The sequence below is a fragment of the Pygocentrus nattereri genome, chromosome 5 (genome assembly GCF_015220715.1).
Source record: "Pygocentrus nattereri isolate fPygNat1 chromosome 5, fPygNat1.pri, whole genome shotgun sequence".
Classification (NCBI taxonomy): Eukaryota; Metazoa; Chordata; class Actinopteri; order Characiformes; family Serrasalmidae; genus Pygocentrus; species Pygocentrus nattereri.
The window spans coordinates 2,781,879-2,799,868 of NC_051215.1; the positions used below are offsets into that span (position 1 = coordinate 2,781,879).

The window sequence follows — 17,990 nt, forward strand, 5'->3', positions numbered from 1 at the left end:
GATGGTGACGTAATAACGGGATGGTGGTGACGTAATAACAGGATGGTGGTGACGTAATAATGGGATGATGGTGACGTAATAACGGGACGGTGGTGACGTAATAACGGGACGGTGGTGACGTAATAACGGGACGATGGTGACGTAATAACGGGACGGTGGTGACGTAATAACGGGACGGTGGCGACGTAATAACGGGACGATGGTGACGTAATAACGGGACGGTGGTGACATAATAACGGGACGATGGTGACGTAATAACGGGATGGTGGTGACGTAATAACGGGATGGTGGTGACGTAATAATGGGATGATGGTGACGTAATAACGGGACGGTGGTGACATAATAACGGGACGATGGTGACGTAATAACGGGACGGTGGTGACGTAATAACGGGATGTAACTGTATATAGTTATCATGTGGTATAAAGTCCTGCGCCATCTGCGCTCAGGCTTCTGTTTCAACATGAGATCACACATCTCCTGCAATGTTACTGGAACTTATTATGAAAAGTCCAGTGTTTGTCCGAGCTGATCTCTATCTGCTGCACGCGGTCAGTTACCACAGACAGTGATGTGGATGCGTTTCTCTGTACAAGAACGAAGAACCGGTCAACTCGCATCACACTTACAACGGAAGCTTCCCAAGACTGAAGATCACGGCGGTCCGGGGAGGCCGTGAGCTGTTGCTATCATTTTCTGAGTTGCTAGCTTGAGATAACAACGTTGTCATCTTGAGATCACAAGATAATTAACACGCAATCTCAAGATAAAACCAAATAACTTGTTACCTTAAGATCTCAACATTGTTATGTCGAGATCACAAGATCGTTTGCTCGTTACTTCATCAACTTTTTTATCTTAAGATCACAAGATAACTAACTTGTTTTCTCCAAATAACAGCCCGGGAATTATAACTACCTCATGGCCTCTCTGGACGTCTGTAGCCGATGGCAAAATGTGTAAACTTTTGGTTAAATGGGTCAACAATGTGAGTGATTACCTCCTTTTCCCCTGAAGCTTTATTCATTTTACCATTTATTCATTTTTAATTTTCATTTTTTCCCCATTTATTTATATTTTTTTCCACCAGGCATCTTCTCCAGTTTTAATGTATGCAGCTATTTGGTGTTTTTGTTTCTAAGAACGTTAAAAATGGGGAAAAAATAACTTAAAGAGTAAAAAAGGGGGAGAGGTGTGGGTTACAAGATGTATGGAAGGATATATTTGGAAATTGGCACACGCACGATTCCAAACGTCTCCCCTTGAAAAAACACCCAAAAAACAGATTCATAACAGAAGCTTCCGACTGGATTGCTTTATAAATATTTTCAACAGGATTTCTGATCTTCAAACTACGAGGAAATGGCAACGCATCACGTGCTACAGATGCGCCAGACGAAGAAGAAAAATGAAGGAGTGTCCCTTTAAAATCGATATGAGGGGTTCACTGCAGACTACAGCCTAATCAGCCCAAACTACAGAAGCCAGTGAAAAGCTGGCCTCCAAACGGCGAACGAATGGATTAGAGGTTTCAAGACTGGCACTGTAAGCCGTCTGAGTAACAGAGCCGGCCGAGTTCATGAAGCGCTGGCTGCTGGAAAGACAACATGGATAAAGAGAGAGGCGACAGGTCATGTCAGAGAGGAGTGGCAGAGAGGGCAGAAGTTGTGGCTTGTGATGTCCTGCTCGTGAGCACAGTGCTTACACACACTGCACATCCAGAACTGATAATCCGAGATGCTCCTGCCGGTCACTATGCACGTTGGCAGCTTGCCCTCCGTACTGAAAGAGAGAGAAAGAACACTTACACAGCGTATCCCTCACTCACGTCTGCTCTGCTGTACGGTGAAGCCGCAGCAGTGACGTGTAAAAGACTTTTGGAAGGAATTTAAAACCTGTGAGGTCTAATTTGATTCTAATATTGACACCAATATCACAGTAAAAGCCGGTTTAAACGTTCTGAACTGAGACAGGCTCACAATTTGCGTTGGCATTTCTTCGTCCCTATAGCACCGATCAGGCACAGCATTATGGGCACCTCCTTGTTTCTACGCTCCACTGACTGTATAGCTGCACTCTGTAGTTCTACAGTTACAGACTGTAGTCCATCTGTTTCTCTGATACTCTGTTACCCTGTTCTTCAGTGGTCAGGACCCCCATGGACCCTCACAGAGCAGGTACTGTTTGGGTGGTGGGTCATTCTCAGCACTGCAGTAACACTGACGTGGTGGTGGTGTGTTAGTGTGTGTTGTGCTGGTCTGAGCGGATCAGACACGGCAGTGCTGCTGGAGTTTTTAAACACCTCAGTGTCGCTGCTGGACTGAGAATAGTCCACCAACCAGAAATATCCAGCCAACAGCGTCCTGTGGGCAGCGTCCTGTGACCACTGATGAAGGACTAGAGGATGACCAACACAAACTGTGCAGCAGCAGATGAGCTGTCGTCTCTGACTTTACATCTACAAGGTGGACCGACAAGGTAGGAGTGTCTAATAGAGTGGACAGTGAGTGGACACAGTGTTCAAAAACTCCAGACATGAGAACAATTATTCTGAAGACGTTTACGTCTGTTAACCCAGGGAAACTGTTTTATCCCAGGTGGTTGCTAGTGTGTTGCTAGGTGGTTACTGTTGTATCCCAAGGGACTTGCTAACGGGACTTGTATCAACATGATATAAGTTGGGTGCACACCATGCATTTATACAGGAAACCGTAACGTCCCATCTAAAAGCTGTATAATAAGAATATAAAGCATTTCATGTTGCTTTGCACTGCATTGCACGACACTACTGTTACTACTGCACTTTTAAGGGTTAAAACTATGTGATCATATGTCTGCCTGCATTAAAGCGAACAGGATGTGAAACACCAGGATGTGCCACATACGTGCGCGTGGTTACCTGTCGTCTGTGCTGTCCAGGTGGCTCTTGCGGCTGTCTTTAGGGCTGTGTTTGGTGAAGATCTCCAGGGCCAAGTCCTCGTACATCTGCCTCTGCTCTGGGGACAGACTGTCCAGAGACTCCAGCTTAATGAAGGCACGAGAGCAGGTACCAAACGCACGATTCGCTGAGGAGCAGATGGCCAACAGGGAGTAGATCTCCACTGCAGGGATTATATCCTCATAGTCACGCAGGTGCAGAGCTGCAGAGAGAGAGAGACAGAAACAGAGAGAGACGGGGAGAGAGAGAGAGAGAGAGAGAGAGAGAGAGAGAGAGAGAGAGAGAGAGAGAGAGAGAGAGAGAGAAAGAGACAGAGAGAGAAAGAGACAGAAAGAGAGACAGAAAGAGAGATAGAGAGGGAGAGACAGAGAGAGAGAGAAAGAGACAGAGAGAGAAACAGACAAAGAGAGAGAGAAAGAGACAGAGAGAGAGAGAAAGACAGAAAGAGAGATAGAGAGGGAGAAAAAGAGAGAGAGAGAGACAGAAAGAGACAGAAAGAGAGACAGAAAGAGAGATAGAGAGGGAGAGACAGAGAGAGAGAAAGAGACAGAGAGAGAAACAGACAAAGAGAGAGAGAAAGAGACAGAGAGAGAGAGAAAGACAGAAAGAGAGATAGAGAGGGAGAGACAGAGAGAGAGAGAAAGAGACAGAGAGAGAGAGAGAGAGAATCATAATATAAACCTACCCTTCTACTATGTTTATTTAACAGAATTAAATTTTCCTTTTTAAAATTGTATTTTGAAGCATTTTAACAACAACAACAGAAAAAACAGGTCATACTGCGGCCACACGTGTGAAGTTAAATACCCACAGCACTGAATGACGAGGTACATCTCATCTTCTGCGTCAGGAATGAAAGAAGGCGCAACGGAGACGCAAATGCAAGACCACGCAGGAGCACGTACGTGCATACGCGCTCAGGAGCTGCGTCACTCGCACACCCCTACAGGTGCTCAGCCGAGACATTTTATGTTGCGTTTTATTTGTCTGAGCCTGGAACCGTGTATACATGTGGGCCTTCTGGGGAGCTGTACTGACTGAAGGTGTGCGTCTGGCTAAAATATCTAAAGAATTTAACCTGCGGTTGGTTTTCCCGACCCGGGCGAATGATTTAATGCTGCGTGTCCGCAGGCCGTGTGCTCTCCGTCATTTTTGGACATTAACACAAATGGAACAAGTCAGATGCACCGATTCAAACCTGAAGATGCAGAATGTAATGTAAAATGTGTGTGTGGAGCTCGAAGTGTTACTGAATGGACGGAGAGTTTATGTGACGTTCCGATTTATACCTGTGTTCATGGAAGCCTCCACATTTCCATCGTAGAGCTGTCTTTGAGCTAAGAGGAAGAAATGGTAAGCTTCCGCTCCACGCCACGCTTTATCCACGATACGGCTGTCTGAGGTGGACGCGTCTTCTTCCAGCAGGCCTGCAAGCGCAGACGTGGCCTAGACAACACACACACACACACACACACACACAAAACATAGTCCTCAATTGGGCTACAAATAACAGCCTTTATCTCTAATGATGACAGAGCTAAAGGAAGGAAGGAGGGAAGCCGGTTCCAAGATTAAAAGCCCACTGTCTCACACTTCAGATCAGTTGCTGCCTGAAAACTGGGCGTCCTGACTGTGACAGATGTATCTATACATGACCTGTCAAAAGTTTAGTGACACTTTGACATCTTTTGTAATTTTCCCGCTGTTACTTATTAGTCAAGACAGAAAAAAATTATAGTAATAATAATAATAGTTTTCTCTTCCCAAAAAGAACAGAGTGAAACTCTTTTGGTCCAAAAGTTTAAACACCCAGAAGTGCTGACGTCACAACCAGGAGATAAAATACGTAGCCTTTAGCTTTATTCCCAAGGCCTTTATCCATAATAACACTGGAACAAAGATTTATACGTGTCATATTTAAATGAACCTGCCTTAATGTGTTAAGATACTGAAAACTGACAAAGAAAACAGGCTCGTTTGTATGAAAAACATTTTGAATATCCAGGTGTCGCCAAACCTTTGAAGGGCAGTAGTGATGTCACTCACTGACCTGGTTATTAGACCCTTGCTGTCTATGAGTAAAGCAGCTTCACAACAGATCTACACGAAAGGATGAGAGCTTGTATGTGTAAAGATGTTAGATTAGATGGAAGACAGTACCTCTGACTTTTTGCCCTTGGCTTTGCTTTGTTGTGAGTTTTTGACCTGAGTGTGGTAGTTTTCCACCAGCAGGGCGGCGAGCACGTACAGCTTCTTCACCCGCAAAGGCCTCGTCCTTTTCTTCGCCTCTTCATCTGCAATCTGTGCAAATAAGAGATAATTTTAAGAACTTCTTGAGCACTGTGGTGGGCATGGGCAACATGGGCAGTCGCCTAGGGCAGCAACTTGCCAGGGTGGCACGGGAAGAGTTTTGAAGTATTGAAGTATATGTATATACACACACACACACACACACACACACACACACACACACACACACAGGATATTCCACTTTCTCACCTTAAACATGAGCTTGGCTGCATCGAGGAAGTGGTGAGCCTTCCTGTAGAGCTCCACTGCCTCCAGGGTTTTATTCTTCTCCAGCAGGTGAGAGGCGTACTTGGACAGTAGAGGCCCAATCTCCTTCATATTGTGGTTTTTAGCCAGTTCTACAGCCTTATTCCACTGAAGCACAAACAAAGTACACTCATTAATTCCTTGTTAATAAAGTCTAAAACGTTAATAACATTAGCTTATAGCCTATCAGTAATTCTAGACATATTTGAGGAATAATTGAAATATAGCGACGGTGTATCTCGACTAATTCTAGTATATCTAGAAGTTCAATTTATCTAATGCTGTTGGAACAAACCTAGTATCTCCAAAGTAGGAATTTTACAGGTAAAGGAAAAAACATTATTTTAATGTAAGTCCATGAAATCAGGTTTGTTTTTCAATAAATTTCTTTTTGTCCATTCATCATGAAATTTACACAACATTTAAAGGACAACAGACATTTCCAAATGGTAAATCAAAAAATTAAGACATGCAGTGATTTACTTAAGCAATAGAACATGAGAGGGAGGGCGTTATCATGGAATAACATCCCGGCTGTGATCTGGTGTCCGTAGATCATCCCAGCCGTGATGTTACTGGTGATAACTCCCTCCTCGAGTGCTCTACTGCTTTAATACAGCAGTTAAATAAATACAGTTAGAAATGAATGAACTGGCCGTGAACGCGGCTTTAATATGTTTTAACGTTCAGTTCCTTCCTCCTAATTAGAGCTCCTTAACGAGCAGCTCGTTGCTACATCAGAGTAACGAGCTCCGCCCACTCGCTGCACAGTCTGCTGTAAGCCCCGCCTTCTGAAGTTCAGACTGAGCCATAAAACTGAGCCAATATCAGGTTCAGCTCAGTTTGGTCAGTTTCTCCAGATCAGTATTAATGTTGTTTTGTTCCAGCCGGTCTGTGAAGCTTCTTACAGCCCGCTTAGTTTGGCGAATGGTGTTGGGTTCATTTCTGGCTGATTCCAGGTTGTTCAGCTGTTCTTCTGTCACAGCTGCCGACTGAAAAGCTGCTCAGTGGTGACGACAGTTTGGGAATTTAGCGTCGTCTCGTCTTCAGAGTCGGACCAAATCGGCTGTCGGTCAAATGTGACCTTAACAGTGTCCGTTTTCTGTTTATGGTAAAAAGGTTCAAACGGCTTGAGCATCTCCTACAGCTGTCAAAGTCGTTGCTTAGCAACGGCGTCTCAGCAGAGTGATACAGTGTTTGTGAAAAACCTGTGACGTTATGGTGAAATAACAGCACAGTTAGAACACCTCGCAACCAATCAGCTCACGTGGCCAGAGCTAACTGTTGCATAAAGAATGATAAATTATAATTACAACTACTGGGCTTAGAAAATGTAGTTCTAATCCTCAAAGCATGAAAAACATGATCTCCAAAAGTAGGAGACTGATGCGGTTAGGCAACCCAGTGCAAGTCAACGGTTGGTTACAAACATCTGCTGCAGGATACTGGACCGATCAATCTGTAGTGACTCTAATAACACACTTATTTGGAGAAAGTAGTGTGTTATTAAGCCACAGCATCCATCAGCTGGGAGGAACAGGAAAGAACGTGGCTCTGAATAAGAGAGAGGATGAAAATCACCCAGCACAGTGACTGATGTCTGACCTCTACTGTCTCTGGAACCAGGGCTGTCTGTTCCTAAAGGAACTGTTCTTGAATGTGGTAGTGAAGAACATACGAGGTAGAAGAACGCTGAATAGACGGATCCCAAACAAAATTACAGCAGCAACAAAAAAGGACTGTGTAAAACGTACATATATTACATGGCCAAAAGTATGTGGACATGCCTTCTAATTAGTGGAATCAGCTACTTCAGCCACATTCATCCCTATAAAGTGAATAAAACTAAGCATACAGCCATGCAGGCAAACACCGCCAGCAGAATGAGTCATGCTTAATAGCTCTCTGACTTTTAATGGCACTTTCATAGGATGACAACTTTCCAACAAACCATTTTGTCAAATGTCTGCCCTGCTAGAGTTGCCCCAGTCAAATGTAAGTTCTATTGCGAAGTCTAGCAGCAACAAGAGCCACAAAGACACATGAACTCACAGAGATGTTTAACAAGTATTTATAGGTGAGATGATGCAATGTACAGTCATTTGCAAAAGCCTGAATAGCTCTGGTCAAATTACATGTGTTTTTGATGTTATGAGTGAAAACAGACATTTATTGTTATTTAACCTCGGTGGTGTTTGGGATTTGTGCACTATCCCACACTCACTCGCGGTTTTCTTCTCCCCATCGTCCTTGCCATGCTTCGCCCTCGCTCGGAGTTCCGGCCCTGCCTTCCTGTTGGCTCTCACGCCCACCATCGGCGATATTGAACAGGCCATATTTTTACCAAATTCGGCAAATAAACAGTAATTGTGCTTTAAAATGCACAGAAGTGTGTTCTCTGTAGAGGATTATTTTCACTGAGAAAATTAGCAAAACATTTCATTTGTCCAGGTGCGCACAAACCTTTGCATATGACTGTACATGCCTGACTGTTCTTACCTGGTTTAAATGCACACAGGCATCCACGGCTGCTTTGGGCTGGCTACACCTGAGATAGGCACTTACTGCCTGCTCACACATCCCCACAGTCACAAACATCTGGCCAATGTCCTAATAATAACAGTAAAATGTTCATCCAGGGTATAAATAAGAGAAATCTGCTAATAAAGAAAATAAAGCCTAGAGACAAATGAAAGGCTGAACACACCGGCAGCAGTTTGTGGTTCTCTGGTAGAGAGTTCGCGAGTCTCTCCAGCCCCTCATAGTCCTCCAACATGTAGTAACACTCTGCCAGTCTCTCCTGGTTACGACCCTGTAGGTAGTACTGCACCGCATTCAGCCTACAAACACAAAAACATAAACAAGTGTTTATTTACACCTTCTAATGACCGACTTTCGCTCAGACTCTCCTTAAGCCAATTCTGCAATGAGCCCAGCAGTTTCTTCCTGTACCATTTCTGTCTATCAGCAAAGTAATCTCCGATGGCGTTGTAGGCCTGTTCCTGTAGAGCATCGTCGGAGTCTCCTGATCCGGTTCTCAATAGCTGGAGCACCCGGAACCAATCACCCAACTTTATCCTCAGACTGATCGCCAGGTCCCTGTACACAGATACCAAAAAAAAAAAGAAAATCTGTATGAAAATAGCAAGCAACAAAAAAGTGAGGTGCAGTTTGGATTTAAGTCATTTCTGGCTCTCCTCCAGGTGCTGGAGGGTGTGTCCAGTCATACCTGCGGTCCATGTCCAGGTACATTCTCTCGGCCTCCTCGAAGCGGCTGAAGTAGGCCGCCACCTCCGCCTGCTTCATAGCCTCGCTCTGCAGGTTCCCCAGCCTCTTCACAAACTCGATTCCCTGATAATCCTTACAGCGCACAAACGCCTGCTCAGCTGTCTTCAGCTGCAGATTCTGAAGCGCAGCCTCCGCCAGCAAACGCCTGTACAAAGACAGAGAGATAGAAAGTAAGAAAGAGAGAGAGAGAGAGAGAGAGAGAGAGAGAGAGAGATAGAGAGGGGCGAAACAGAAAGCAGTCATTTATTAATGTACGTTAAAATGGAAAACTCACCAGCGATAACAAAAGTAGGTTTTAGTTCTATATTAATAGCAGTCATAGCCAGGGCTGTTTCTGAACATATGAGGCTCCCTTAACCCACACGAGGAGATATTTTATTTTGACTTGAATTTGTTGAAAATGCATTATTGCCTACATTTTTGTCATGTTTTTGTCATTTGACAGCAAAACTAACAGAAAAAAGTGCAGATCAAAAGCAATTCAACTAAAGAACAATGATGTGCCAATTACTTAAACCCTATATTTAATGGGGCCAGTCGTTGGCTGGAAGCTAGGGAACCAGCCTTGTGACCGGAAAGTCACTGGCTCGATCCCCAGAGCCGACAGGACATGACTGAAGCAAGGCACCCAACCCCCAACTACCCCCACAGATGTGCAGGTCACCCATGCCATGTGCACCAAATCCACATATCATCACAGCTCTCTTTTAAACTGTGCATGTATAACAAGTCAGATGGTCCCTCTCCTCTTTGGCCCAGAGGACGCGGCGTCCAAGATTTCCAAAAAGAATTTTGATTCATCGGACACTTTCCACTGCACCTCAGTCCATCTCAAATGAGCTCAGGCCCAGAGAAGGCGGCAGCATTTCTGGATCCTGTTTATATATGGTGGTTCTTTGCGAGGTAGAGTTTTACCTTGCGTTTATGGATGTAGTGACAAACTGTGTTCACAGACAGTGGTTTTCAGAAGTGTTTCTGAGCCCATGCAGTGACTTCCACTGCATAATTTTGGCTGTTTGTAAGGCAGAGGGATCTAAGATTCCAGCCAGCCAATACTGGTTTTTGGCCTTGTTCCTGGTGGTGAACACCTCTGAGATGCGCTTTTTATACCCGATCATGTTACTGACCTGTTGCCAATTAACCTAATTAGTTGTGAGATGTTCCACCAGGTGTGGAGTGAGTTCCACCAGGTTTTCACTCAAGAGGCCACCCAGGTGCTAGTTCAGTCTCTTGTCATTTCAAGGCTTAACTACTGCAACTCGCTCTTGGCTGGTCTTCCCATGCAGGCCATGAAGCCTCTGCAATTGATCCAGAACGCAGCAGCATGGCTCGTGTCTTCAATCTCCCCAAGTTCAGCCACGTCACCCCACTGCTGCGGTCCCTTCTCTGGCTAACTGTAGACGCATGCATCAGATTTAAAACCCTGATGCCTACAGAGCTAAAAACGGACTTCTTTCGAAATAGGGATATAATTAATTATCTAATTATGTATTTACATTTAAATAGTAACATCAATAACTTCTACTATACTTTTAAATACTAAATATATTCATTTAAGGGTTTATTAATTTGCTTGAACTGACCCCAATTCTGACAAACAGCTCTAGTTAAAATGGTTCAGCTGAGATGTTGATGATGGTTAAGAAAATGTTGTATTGCCCAACGTGACTATGAAAATTTTACTTTATGAGCACTAGAAGAATTTGCAGCTTTTAAAGACAAAAGAACAGAAGGCACTGAAAACATGTTTTACTCCACAGTGAAGACCAATGGCGCTTTTGTTGGAATTGCTCTTTACCTCAGTGTTGGCAGGACAAATGTTTACAGAAAACACATGGACAAAAGCCCACAACCGGAAGAAAAGAGTGGAATGTGTTTAATAACAGGCAGAGGTCTTTCACACGTTCACACGCAACTAACAGTGACATCTGAACTCACGGTGATCTCCAGACTGAGAGCCAACACATTGCTGTACATGCACAGACACTGTATGTTTATAGACACCTGTTCATGATTAAAATGAGACTGCTAACGACCTCCTGGAAGACCTGGTAGATCCCAAAGCTGCCCAATCAGATAAACAAAATGTAAAGCTTTCATCTCTGAGAGAGAGGAGAAAACCAAATCTGAAAACATCCACAGGTGTTTCTGTCCATCCTTCCACTGTGAGAAGACCACTCAGCGCTGTGGGTCTGAAAGGACGTGTAGCTGATCAAGAAGAAGCTCACTGAGAAAAGGAGACGGACACATCAAACAAAGAAGCTGAACGACGGACTGACCACCCCAGAGTCCAGACCTCAGCACCACTGAATGGGTTTGATCACTTCAGAAAACGATCAACCAGCTTCTAAGGCTGAACTGTGGAGGTATGTCTGCAGGTTCTCTGAGGAGCTGAAAGTGAATCTATCTGTGATTCTATCTATCTATCTATCTATCTATCTATCTATCTATCTATCTACCTAGCCAAAAGTATTCAGTCACCCATCCAAACCACTGAGTTCAGGTGTTCCAGTCACTTCCATGGCCACAGGTGTATAAAGCCGAGCCCCTAGGCCTGCAGACTGCTTCTACAGACATTAGTGAAAGAATGGGTCGCTCTCAGGAGCTCAGTGAATTCACATTCCTAACCCTTGTGGAAAGCCTTCCCAGACGAGCTGAAGCTGTTATAGCTGCAAAGGGTGGGCCGACATCATATTAAACCCTATGGATTAAGAACGGGACGTCACTCAAGTTCATATGCGTGTGAAGCCAGACGAGCGAACACTTCGGGCAATATAATGCATCTCTCTGTCCATCTATCTATCTTCCCTCTTTCTCACTCTTCCATCTCTGTTTCTATTTCTTTTACTCTCTTTGTCTCCCACCTCCTCTCCCCTTTTCTCTTTTTCAGTCCTTCCTTTTATTTCTCTTTTCTCTTTCTTTCTCGCCATTCACCTCATTTTCTATTCCCCCCATTTTTCTCATTTTTTTTCTTTCCTTCTTCTCGGTGTTCCTATCCTTGTCTGTCTGTCTGTCTGTCTGTCTGTCTCTCACCTTTACCCTAGACAATGTTACACTGACATTAAAGTAAAGATAGGACTCTTTCAGTTGGGCGGGTCAGGCTGTACTCACACTGTGCGGCGAGGTCTTTCCTTTTCCTTTTTTTTTTTTTTTTGCCAGAACATTCTGAAATTCCTCTGTGTGCTGAGAAAAGGGTCAGCAGGCCCAGAGCTTCAGAAAGAAGGAATTCTCAATAGCATCCCACACTTCCGAACACACTGTCACACAGCTCACATATACCCAGCACACTCGAGGCATCATCTCTCTCCCAGTCTCTACAGGCGCCAGAGCCAGACCGACTCAAACCGGCTGATTTATTCCTTTTAACTCGAAATTACTGTTCACTCCCAGTAAGACAGCATTACTGTCAGCATCTGGTGGCAAAAACTGGGTCTTGAGGTTTGTCACACTTTCATAGTGGTGGGTGTGGGCGATATGACAACACATCACTGTTATCAGAACAAACTGTCACAATATGCTTTTCTGACTATATCATAAGTATGAGCTGTACTTCTGAACAACGTGGGTCATAAAGAAAAGACAGGCCACTTATTCATTTGCCAATTTAGTTTTCCTCCTGTTCACGTTTAAACACGTTTTGTCCATTCCAACTTTAAAATGACTCAATGACTCAGTATACAGCCCGTATCATATCATGTGTTATGAAAAAAACGTCTTCAGGTTTTGTGATTTGTCATATTTTTGCCATATCACTCAGCAGTAATGTGGTCTAACCGTAATGGAGCGTCCTCCATATGTGCGTTCAGCTTTCTGTAACTCGGACCATTAAGCAGCTCATGCTGTCCAGCGTCTCACGTCACAGAACCATATAATTAACGTCATGTCGATCATAAAATCCGCCAGCGTCTCACGTCACTGAGAGAAGAGCAAACAAACAGTGACATGTGCACTACAGCCCTGAACCCACAGCACAGCCACTAAAACATGCACGTGTTCACACGCACAGATGCCAAGATGTGGGAAACTCTCCGGAATGAAAGTGCAGACATTCTCTCAACATCATGGCAACAGCCATACGAACTCACACAGTAACACAAACAGGCACATACTCGCACGCACTGGACAAGGGGGTCTCTTGTGGCTACTGCCCACTCAACAAGGCTCAAGCTCCTGCAATGAGAGGGAAATGTAAACGTTATCCTGAATTGTTGCTTATAATGTGTGCGAGTCCTTCCACTTGATCTATCTGCAACACTGCAATTAGAAAGTAAAGTGCACAAGTGGAATAAAGGCAGAAAGTAAAGAGCCGAAAATCACGCGACTTTCGATCTTTCCTGTGAAACAAATCAACAGTGCTGAGCTGTTCTGATGAAATTCAGCATCACAATGTTTTCCAAGTGCAGGTCTGTGCTAAATTCTTATGCTGCGTTTACATCGTGATGGTAGACAGTTGACAGCAAACAACATATTACAACAACAAAAGTTTAATCATTAGGGAGGTCAGGGATCTGGCCCTGTGACCAGAAGGTTGTCGGTTCGATCCCCAGGGCCAACAGTCCATGACTGAGGTGTCCTTGAGCAAGACACCTAACCCCCAACTGCTCCCCGGGCGCCGTGGATAGGGCTGCCCACCGCTCCGGGCAAGTGTGCTCACTGCCCCCTAGTGTGTGTGTGTGTTCACTAGTGTGTATGTGGTGTTTCACTTCACGGATGGGTTAAATGCGGAGGTGGAGTTTCCCTGTTGTGGGATCAAAAAAGTATCACTTAATATCCAGAGCGACTTACAATTTGATTATTTTTACACAGGGAGCTGAAGGTGGTGTTAGGAGTCTTGCCCAAGGACCCGTATTGGTATAGTGTAGGGTGTTTACCAAGGTGGGGATTGAACCCCAGTCTACAGTGTAGAAGGCAGAGATGTTACCCACTACACTAACCAACCAACCATTCCAGGCCAAAGTGTTGGGGAGATCAGCTTTTCCCCTCATCCATTGCTGTGAATTCAGTTCGTGAAGGCTTCGCTAACCAGCTGATGAGCTGAATCAGGTGTGATTAATGAGGCAGAGTGCTGAAGTCTGCGGTGTTTTGTCCCGCGAGGACTGGAGCCTGACGCATGTGAAATAAGCTAACAGATTCACACAGAATAATCACAATGGATTTTTTTTTTGGATTTATTATGATGTTAGAGTTTTTAACAAATAGATGCCCAGAAAATGGCTGTAAAGACAGCTCATGTTTCCAGGAGTGCTGCTCCTGCATACCAAGAGAATATCTAATAAACCTTACACAGCTTGTTTTGATTTGTTCCGTTTTCGTTACTGTGTAAAGTTCCCTTTGATGTTTTGTTACAGCGTACCATTTATGTCGTTCCCATGTATTTTAAATCACACACACTGCAGTTAATAACTTTAGGGGTTGGAAAAGTAAAGTGCATAAAATAGAACTTAAAAACTAAAGAGACGTTTCTTACTTTATCTATAAATACCACTGAAATACTGATGTGTGACCCAAATGTTGGTACACTGGCACATACGATATACAGGGTGATTCAGAAAGATTCATCTGATTTCAAAGCACCAAATTTTTACCGAAAGCAATTACACATCAATTGAAAGAGGGAGTCATGGAGTTACTGACCGTCAGTATGGCAGTGAACCTCCAACAGCTCAGAACGTTCGTCGTTGGTACCAACAGTTCTAAGAAAAAGGTCACAAGCACAGCCAGATCTCAGGCAGTGTGACTTTCTTGTGTGGGGGTACGTTAGATTCTGTTTATCTGCCACTCCTTACAGCACTGGATGGTGTAGTGTAGTGGGTAACACCTCTGCCTTCTACACTGGAGACTGGGGGTCAATCCCCTGCTCGAATAGCACCCTCCACTATACCAATAAGAGTCCTTGGGCAAGACTCCTAACACCGCCTTCGCCCACCTGTGTAAAATGATCAAACTGTAATTTACAAATTTACAAATGCCGTAAATGTAAATGCCACTGGATGATCTCAGAAGTCTGACTGTGTATGATGCTGTGCACTGTGAGCTCCTGTAACCAAAACCAAATTCCCTGAATGTGTAATCAAACCTGGCCAGTAAAGCTTGATTATGATCCTGATTCTGAAGTCGCACTGAAAGAGCCGTGAGCGCAGCTGGAGTAGGCTCAGACTGAGCACTTGTAAAATAACATAATAAACTTTATGCTCATTTAAACCATTTACAGTTTAGTGCACTGTTCTGTAATGATTTCCAAGTGAAATAAATCATTTTGAAATCAGATGAATCTTTTTGAATCACCCTGTATTACCCAGCACTATGCACCTCTATGGACGCCCCTGACCCCTGAAGGACGTTGCACGGTACCGTGTGCTATTTGTTCAACTTACCAGAGCCGAGGGTGAGGGTTGTCCTCGATGAACTGCGACGCATCTTCTATTCCCACTTTCTCTATCAGCGCTCTGCTGTCTCTCAGAGAACGGATCTCAAAGTTCATCAGGTAATCTTTGTTTGGCCGCTCTGGATCCTGAGACAGGGGTCAAAAAACTCAGCGTTCAGTTCAGCCCTGATTTTAACCAAACAGCTGACTCCGGGGCATCTAGAGGTTAAGCATTAATAAGATATCACTTGATACCTTTTTAATACAGGCTGTGATGCAAGATCCGCTGTTGCTTAACTGATTTGGTAATTAAGTAATTGTGTCGAACCTGCTGTTGGTATAATGAGTACATACCTTCATAATTTCGTCCAACAGAACAGACTTAATTTCCAGATCTTCAAAGTTACAGATGAACCCAGAGGTTTGAATCGGCTCCTACATTAGAAACATAAAAGCAAACCATGATTAAAGACTATTATAATACCCGAGTGAAAATAACTAACATGGTTTTTTTTACCTTTTCAACTCCTTGGAACCTCCAGTGGCTCCATAACATACTCATATTCTTTACTTCATAACTTTCATATTTCATAAGCTTCATTCAAAAGGTGGGTGTCATACAGTATGAGAGCTTAAGGGTCTAATTTCCAGTCAGATAGATGGGTGATGTAATTTTAAACCCTTAAAATAAAAGAAGAACTTTTTTTTCTACTGAAAGACGACCCATCCTGCCACAAATCTGAGCTATAAACTGGACGGGGGCAGTTGTGGGCTGGAGGTTAGGGAACCAGCACTGTGACTGGAAGGTCGCCGGTTCGATCCCCTCGGATGCTCTGGGCAAGTGTGCTCACTGTCCACTAGTGTGCATGTATGTGGGTGTTTCTCTGCACGGCTGGGTTAAATGCGGAGGTCTAATTCCACAACGTGCAAACAGAATTGTCTCCCAGATGCCGTCTCTTCAGGGATCTCCTCTGTAAAAATTATTATTAGAAAAAGAGCATCTAAGATTTTTGGCTTTCAGCTGTGAAAAATAAGCATAGAGCAAAATGTGTGATCATAAAACACATTCGGTTCATTTGCAAAAAAATGATATATAGCCCGGGGGAATAAGGGTTTACACGTAGGAAATCAAATCCGAAAGAAACTGGCAGCCAGTTCCTCCAGACCATGTGGAACGTCTGGGCAGTGAGTTTAAGCGGTAGGTGGCCTAAGAGGTCATGTTGAGTAACATGGTTCACTGAGAAATCCTTCCGTGGGCTTATTTAAAAGACCCAGCTGTGACTCCTTCCTCTAAACATCATTATACAGCAGTTAGTTCTGACCACAAAATCTGATTGGTTAACAAGCCATTTTACTCATGTTGCTTCAGTCCAGCCGTCGCTACCCAAATGTTAAGAAAAGCCATTTTGTCCTTTCATTTAAAATCAAACCACCTTCGGAGCCACAACATTTTATGTCTATTTTATCATCTTGGCTGTAAACATGTCTCAGGATGTGCTAATGTACTAGTAACGGCTTCCTTTGCTCTGCTTTAAGCTTCAGCTCAGCTATAGCTGCTTTTCTCACATCTCTGGCAGGAAACGTTTCTGCAAAAGTGGAATAGTTTTTGTACAAAGTCTCTCAACATTTGATTTTTTTATGAGACTGAAGTCGCTTCTCATTCGCCAGCTTCTCGTCGAATTTCCCCATTCCACCTTAAATGGGGTCTGAGGCCCAACAACGTAAGAATAAGACAACTTGAATGAAAAGCTGACTTCAGCCTTGTGACTTTTTAGTGTTGGTCAATTTCTCATTGCAGTTTAAACGTATAAGGAAACCAGATGGAGTGATTACAAATGCAAATGAGTCTGTTCATCTCTTCTTCATCCATATTTATCTTAAATCTTTTTCTGTGCATTTCGTTAGCAACTAGATGTGCAAGATTGTTGTCTGCATTGCTATGGTGACCAGCAGTCTGTGCAGCAATCTATAGGGTTAAAGGGTGAATCAGCAGTTCTACATTAACTCCAGAGTTTAAGACCATTTACTGTTAAACTGTGTTGAAGGATCAGCAGAGCTTTATTTTACTGTAAAGGAAGATTATTTTATTATTACCTACTGATCTAATTCTGCTGTGGAGCTGTGAGTCACACGTGGCTCCGGAGCCACATCTTGCTGACCCCTACTTTAGTCTTTTTGGGCAATATTAACAATAAACATTTGAAACAAAGTTTGGCTTCTTTGCTTCATAAAATTGCTGTACAAAAGCACAATAACATATATTATGGTGAATAACATCACAGCTGTGATGATAACCCCAAGTGTTGTATTGTGTACATAAAAAACAAGTATGCAAAAGAAATGTGGAGATGTGGATTATTAAGTGGAACTCTCTCTCTCACCTCTGGGTCGAGATTTCTGAAGACATACATTCTGGTCTTTTCCATCATGGCGAACAGGTCGGGGTTGTCATTGGCCCATTTCATATCCCACACATCTTTGCGCTCAAATTTGGAAGGGTCTCCAGTTGATGCCCCTCCTTCTACATCTCCAGAGGACCCCCGTGGCTCTATGTCAAAAAACGTCAACACTCCCGTCATGTCTATTATAGCCAGGCGACTGTGGAGAGAGAACACAAACATCCAAACATGACAATCTGGCAGTCTAGATACAGTTAAAAATACAGAAATAGACAACTAATATTATATTAAAACAGAGGTGAAATGCACAAAAAACACAAATGGCTAAAAATTGGCTTTATTTTATTAGAAGTGCCAATGAAGCTTATAGAGGTTAGGGAACCAGCCCTGTGACCGGAAGGTCGCTGGTTCGATCCCCTGAGCTGCCCTTGAGTAAGACACCTAA

At 43.7% G+C, this 17,990-nt stretch overlaps 2 protein-coding genes across 3 annotated transcripts in view; both read right to left on the reverse strand.

The window, feature by feature from the left end:
- LOC119263495 overlaps positions 1-457 on the reverse strand; it is a 1,430-nt gene extending 973 nt beyond the window's left edge. Inside the window, exons 1-2 of the mRNA XM_037538638.1 lie at positions 340-457; positions 1-229 (exon numbers count right to left, since the gene is read on the reverse strand). The exon at positions 1-229 is cut by the window's left edge and continues 973 nt beyond it. Of these exons, the coding sequence (XP_037394535.1) occupies positions 1-229; positions 340-439 (329 nt within the window). The 5' untranslated portion in view covers positions 440-457. The remainder of the gene's footprint in view (positions 230-339) is intronic.
- wdr35 (WD repeat domain 35) overlaps positions 1-17,990 on the reverse strand; it is a 42,071-nt gene that overhangs the window by 3,536 nt on the left and 20,545 nt on the right. The window contains exons 17-28 of one of the 2 annotated variants that reach the window (XM_017685506.2): positions 17,528-17,744; positions 15,501-15,581; positions 15,157-15,293; positions 8,724-8,927; positions 8,447-8,593; positions 8,202-8,334; positions 7,994-8,104; positions 5,438-5,602; positions 5,099-5,239; positions 4,228-4,384; positions 2,900-3,140; positions 1-1,782 (exon numbers count right to left, since the gene is read on the reverse strand). The exon at positions 1-1,782 is cut by the window's left edge and continues 952 nt beyond it. In XM_017685506.2, coding sequence (XP_017540995.1) covers positions 1,632-1,782; positions 2,900-3,140; positions 4,228-4,384; positions 5,099-5,239; positions 5,438-5,602; positions 7,994-8,104; positions 8,202-8,334; positions 8,447-8,593; positions 8,724-8,927; positions 15,157-15,293; positions 15,501-15,581; positions 17,528-17,744 — 1,885 coding nt within the window. In that variant the 3' untranslated portion in view covers positions 1-1,631. The remainder of the gene's footprint in view (positions 1,783-2,899; positions 3,141-4,227; positions 4,385-5,098; positions 5,240-5,437; positions 5,603-7,993; positions 8,105-8,201; positions 8,335-8,446; positions 8,594-8,723; positions 8,928-15,156; positions 15,294-15,500; positions 15,582-17,527; positions 17,745-17,990) is intronic. The other variant, XM_037538635.1, reaches the window with a different exon arrangement.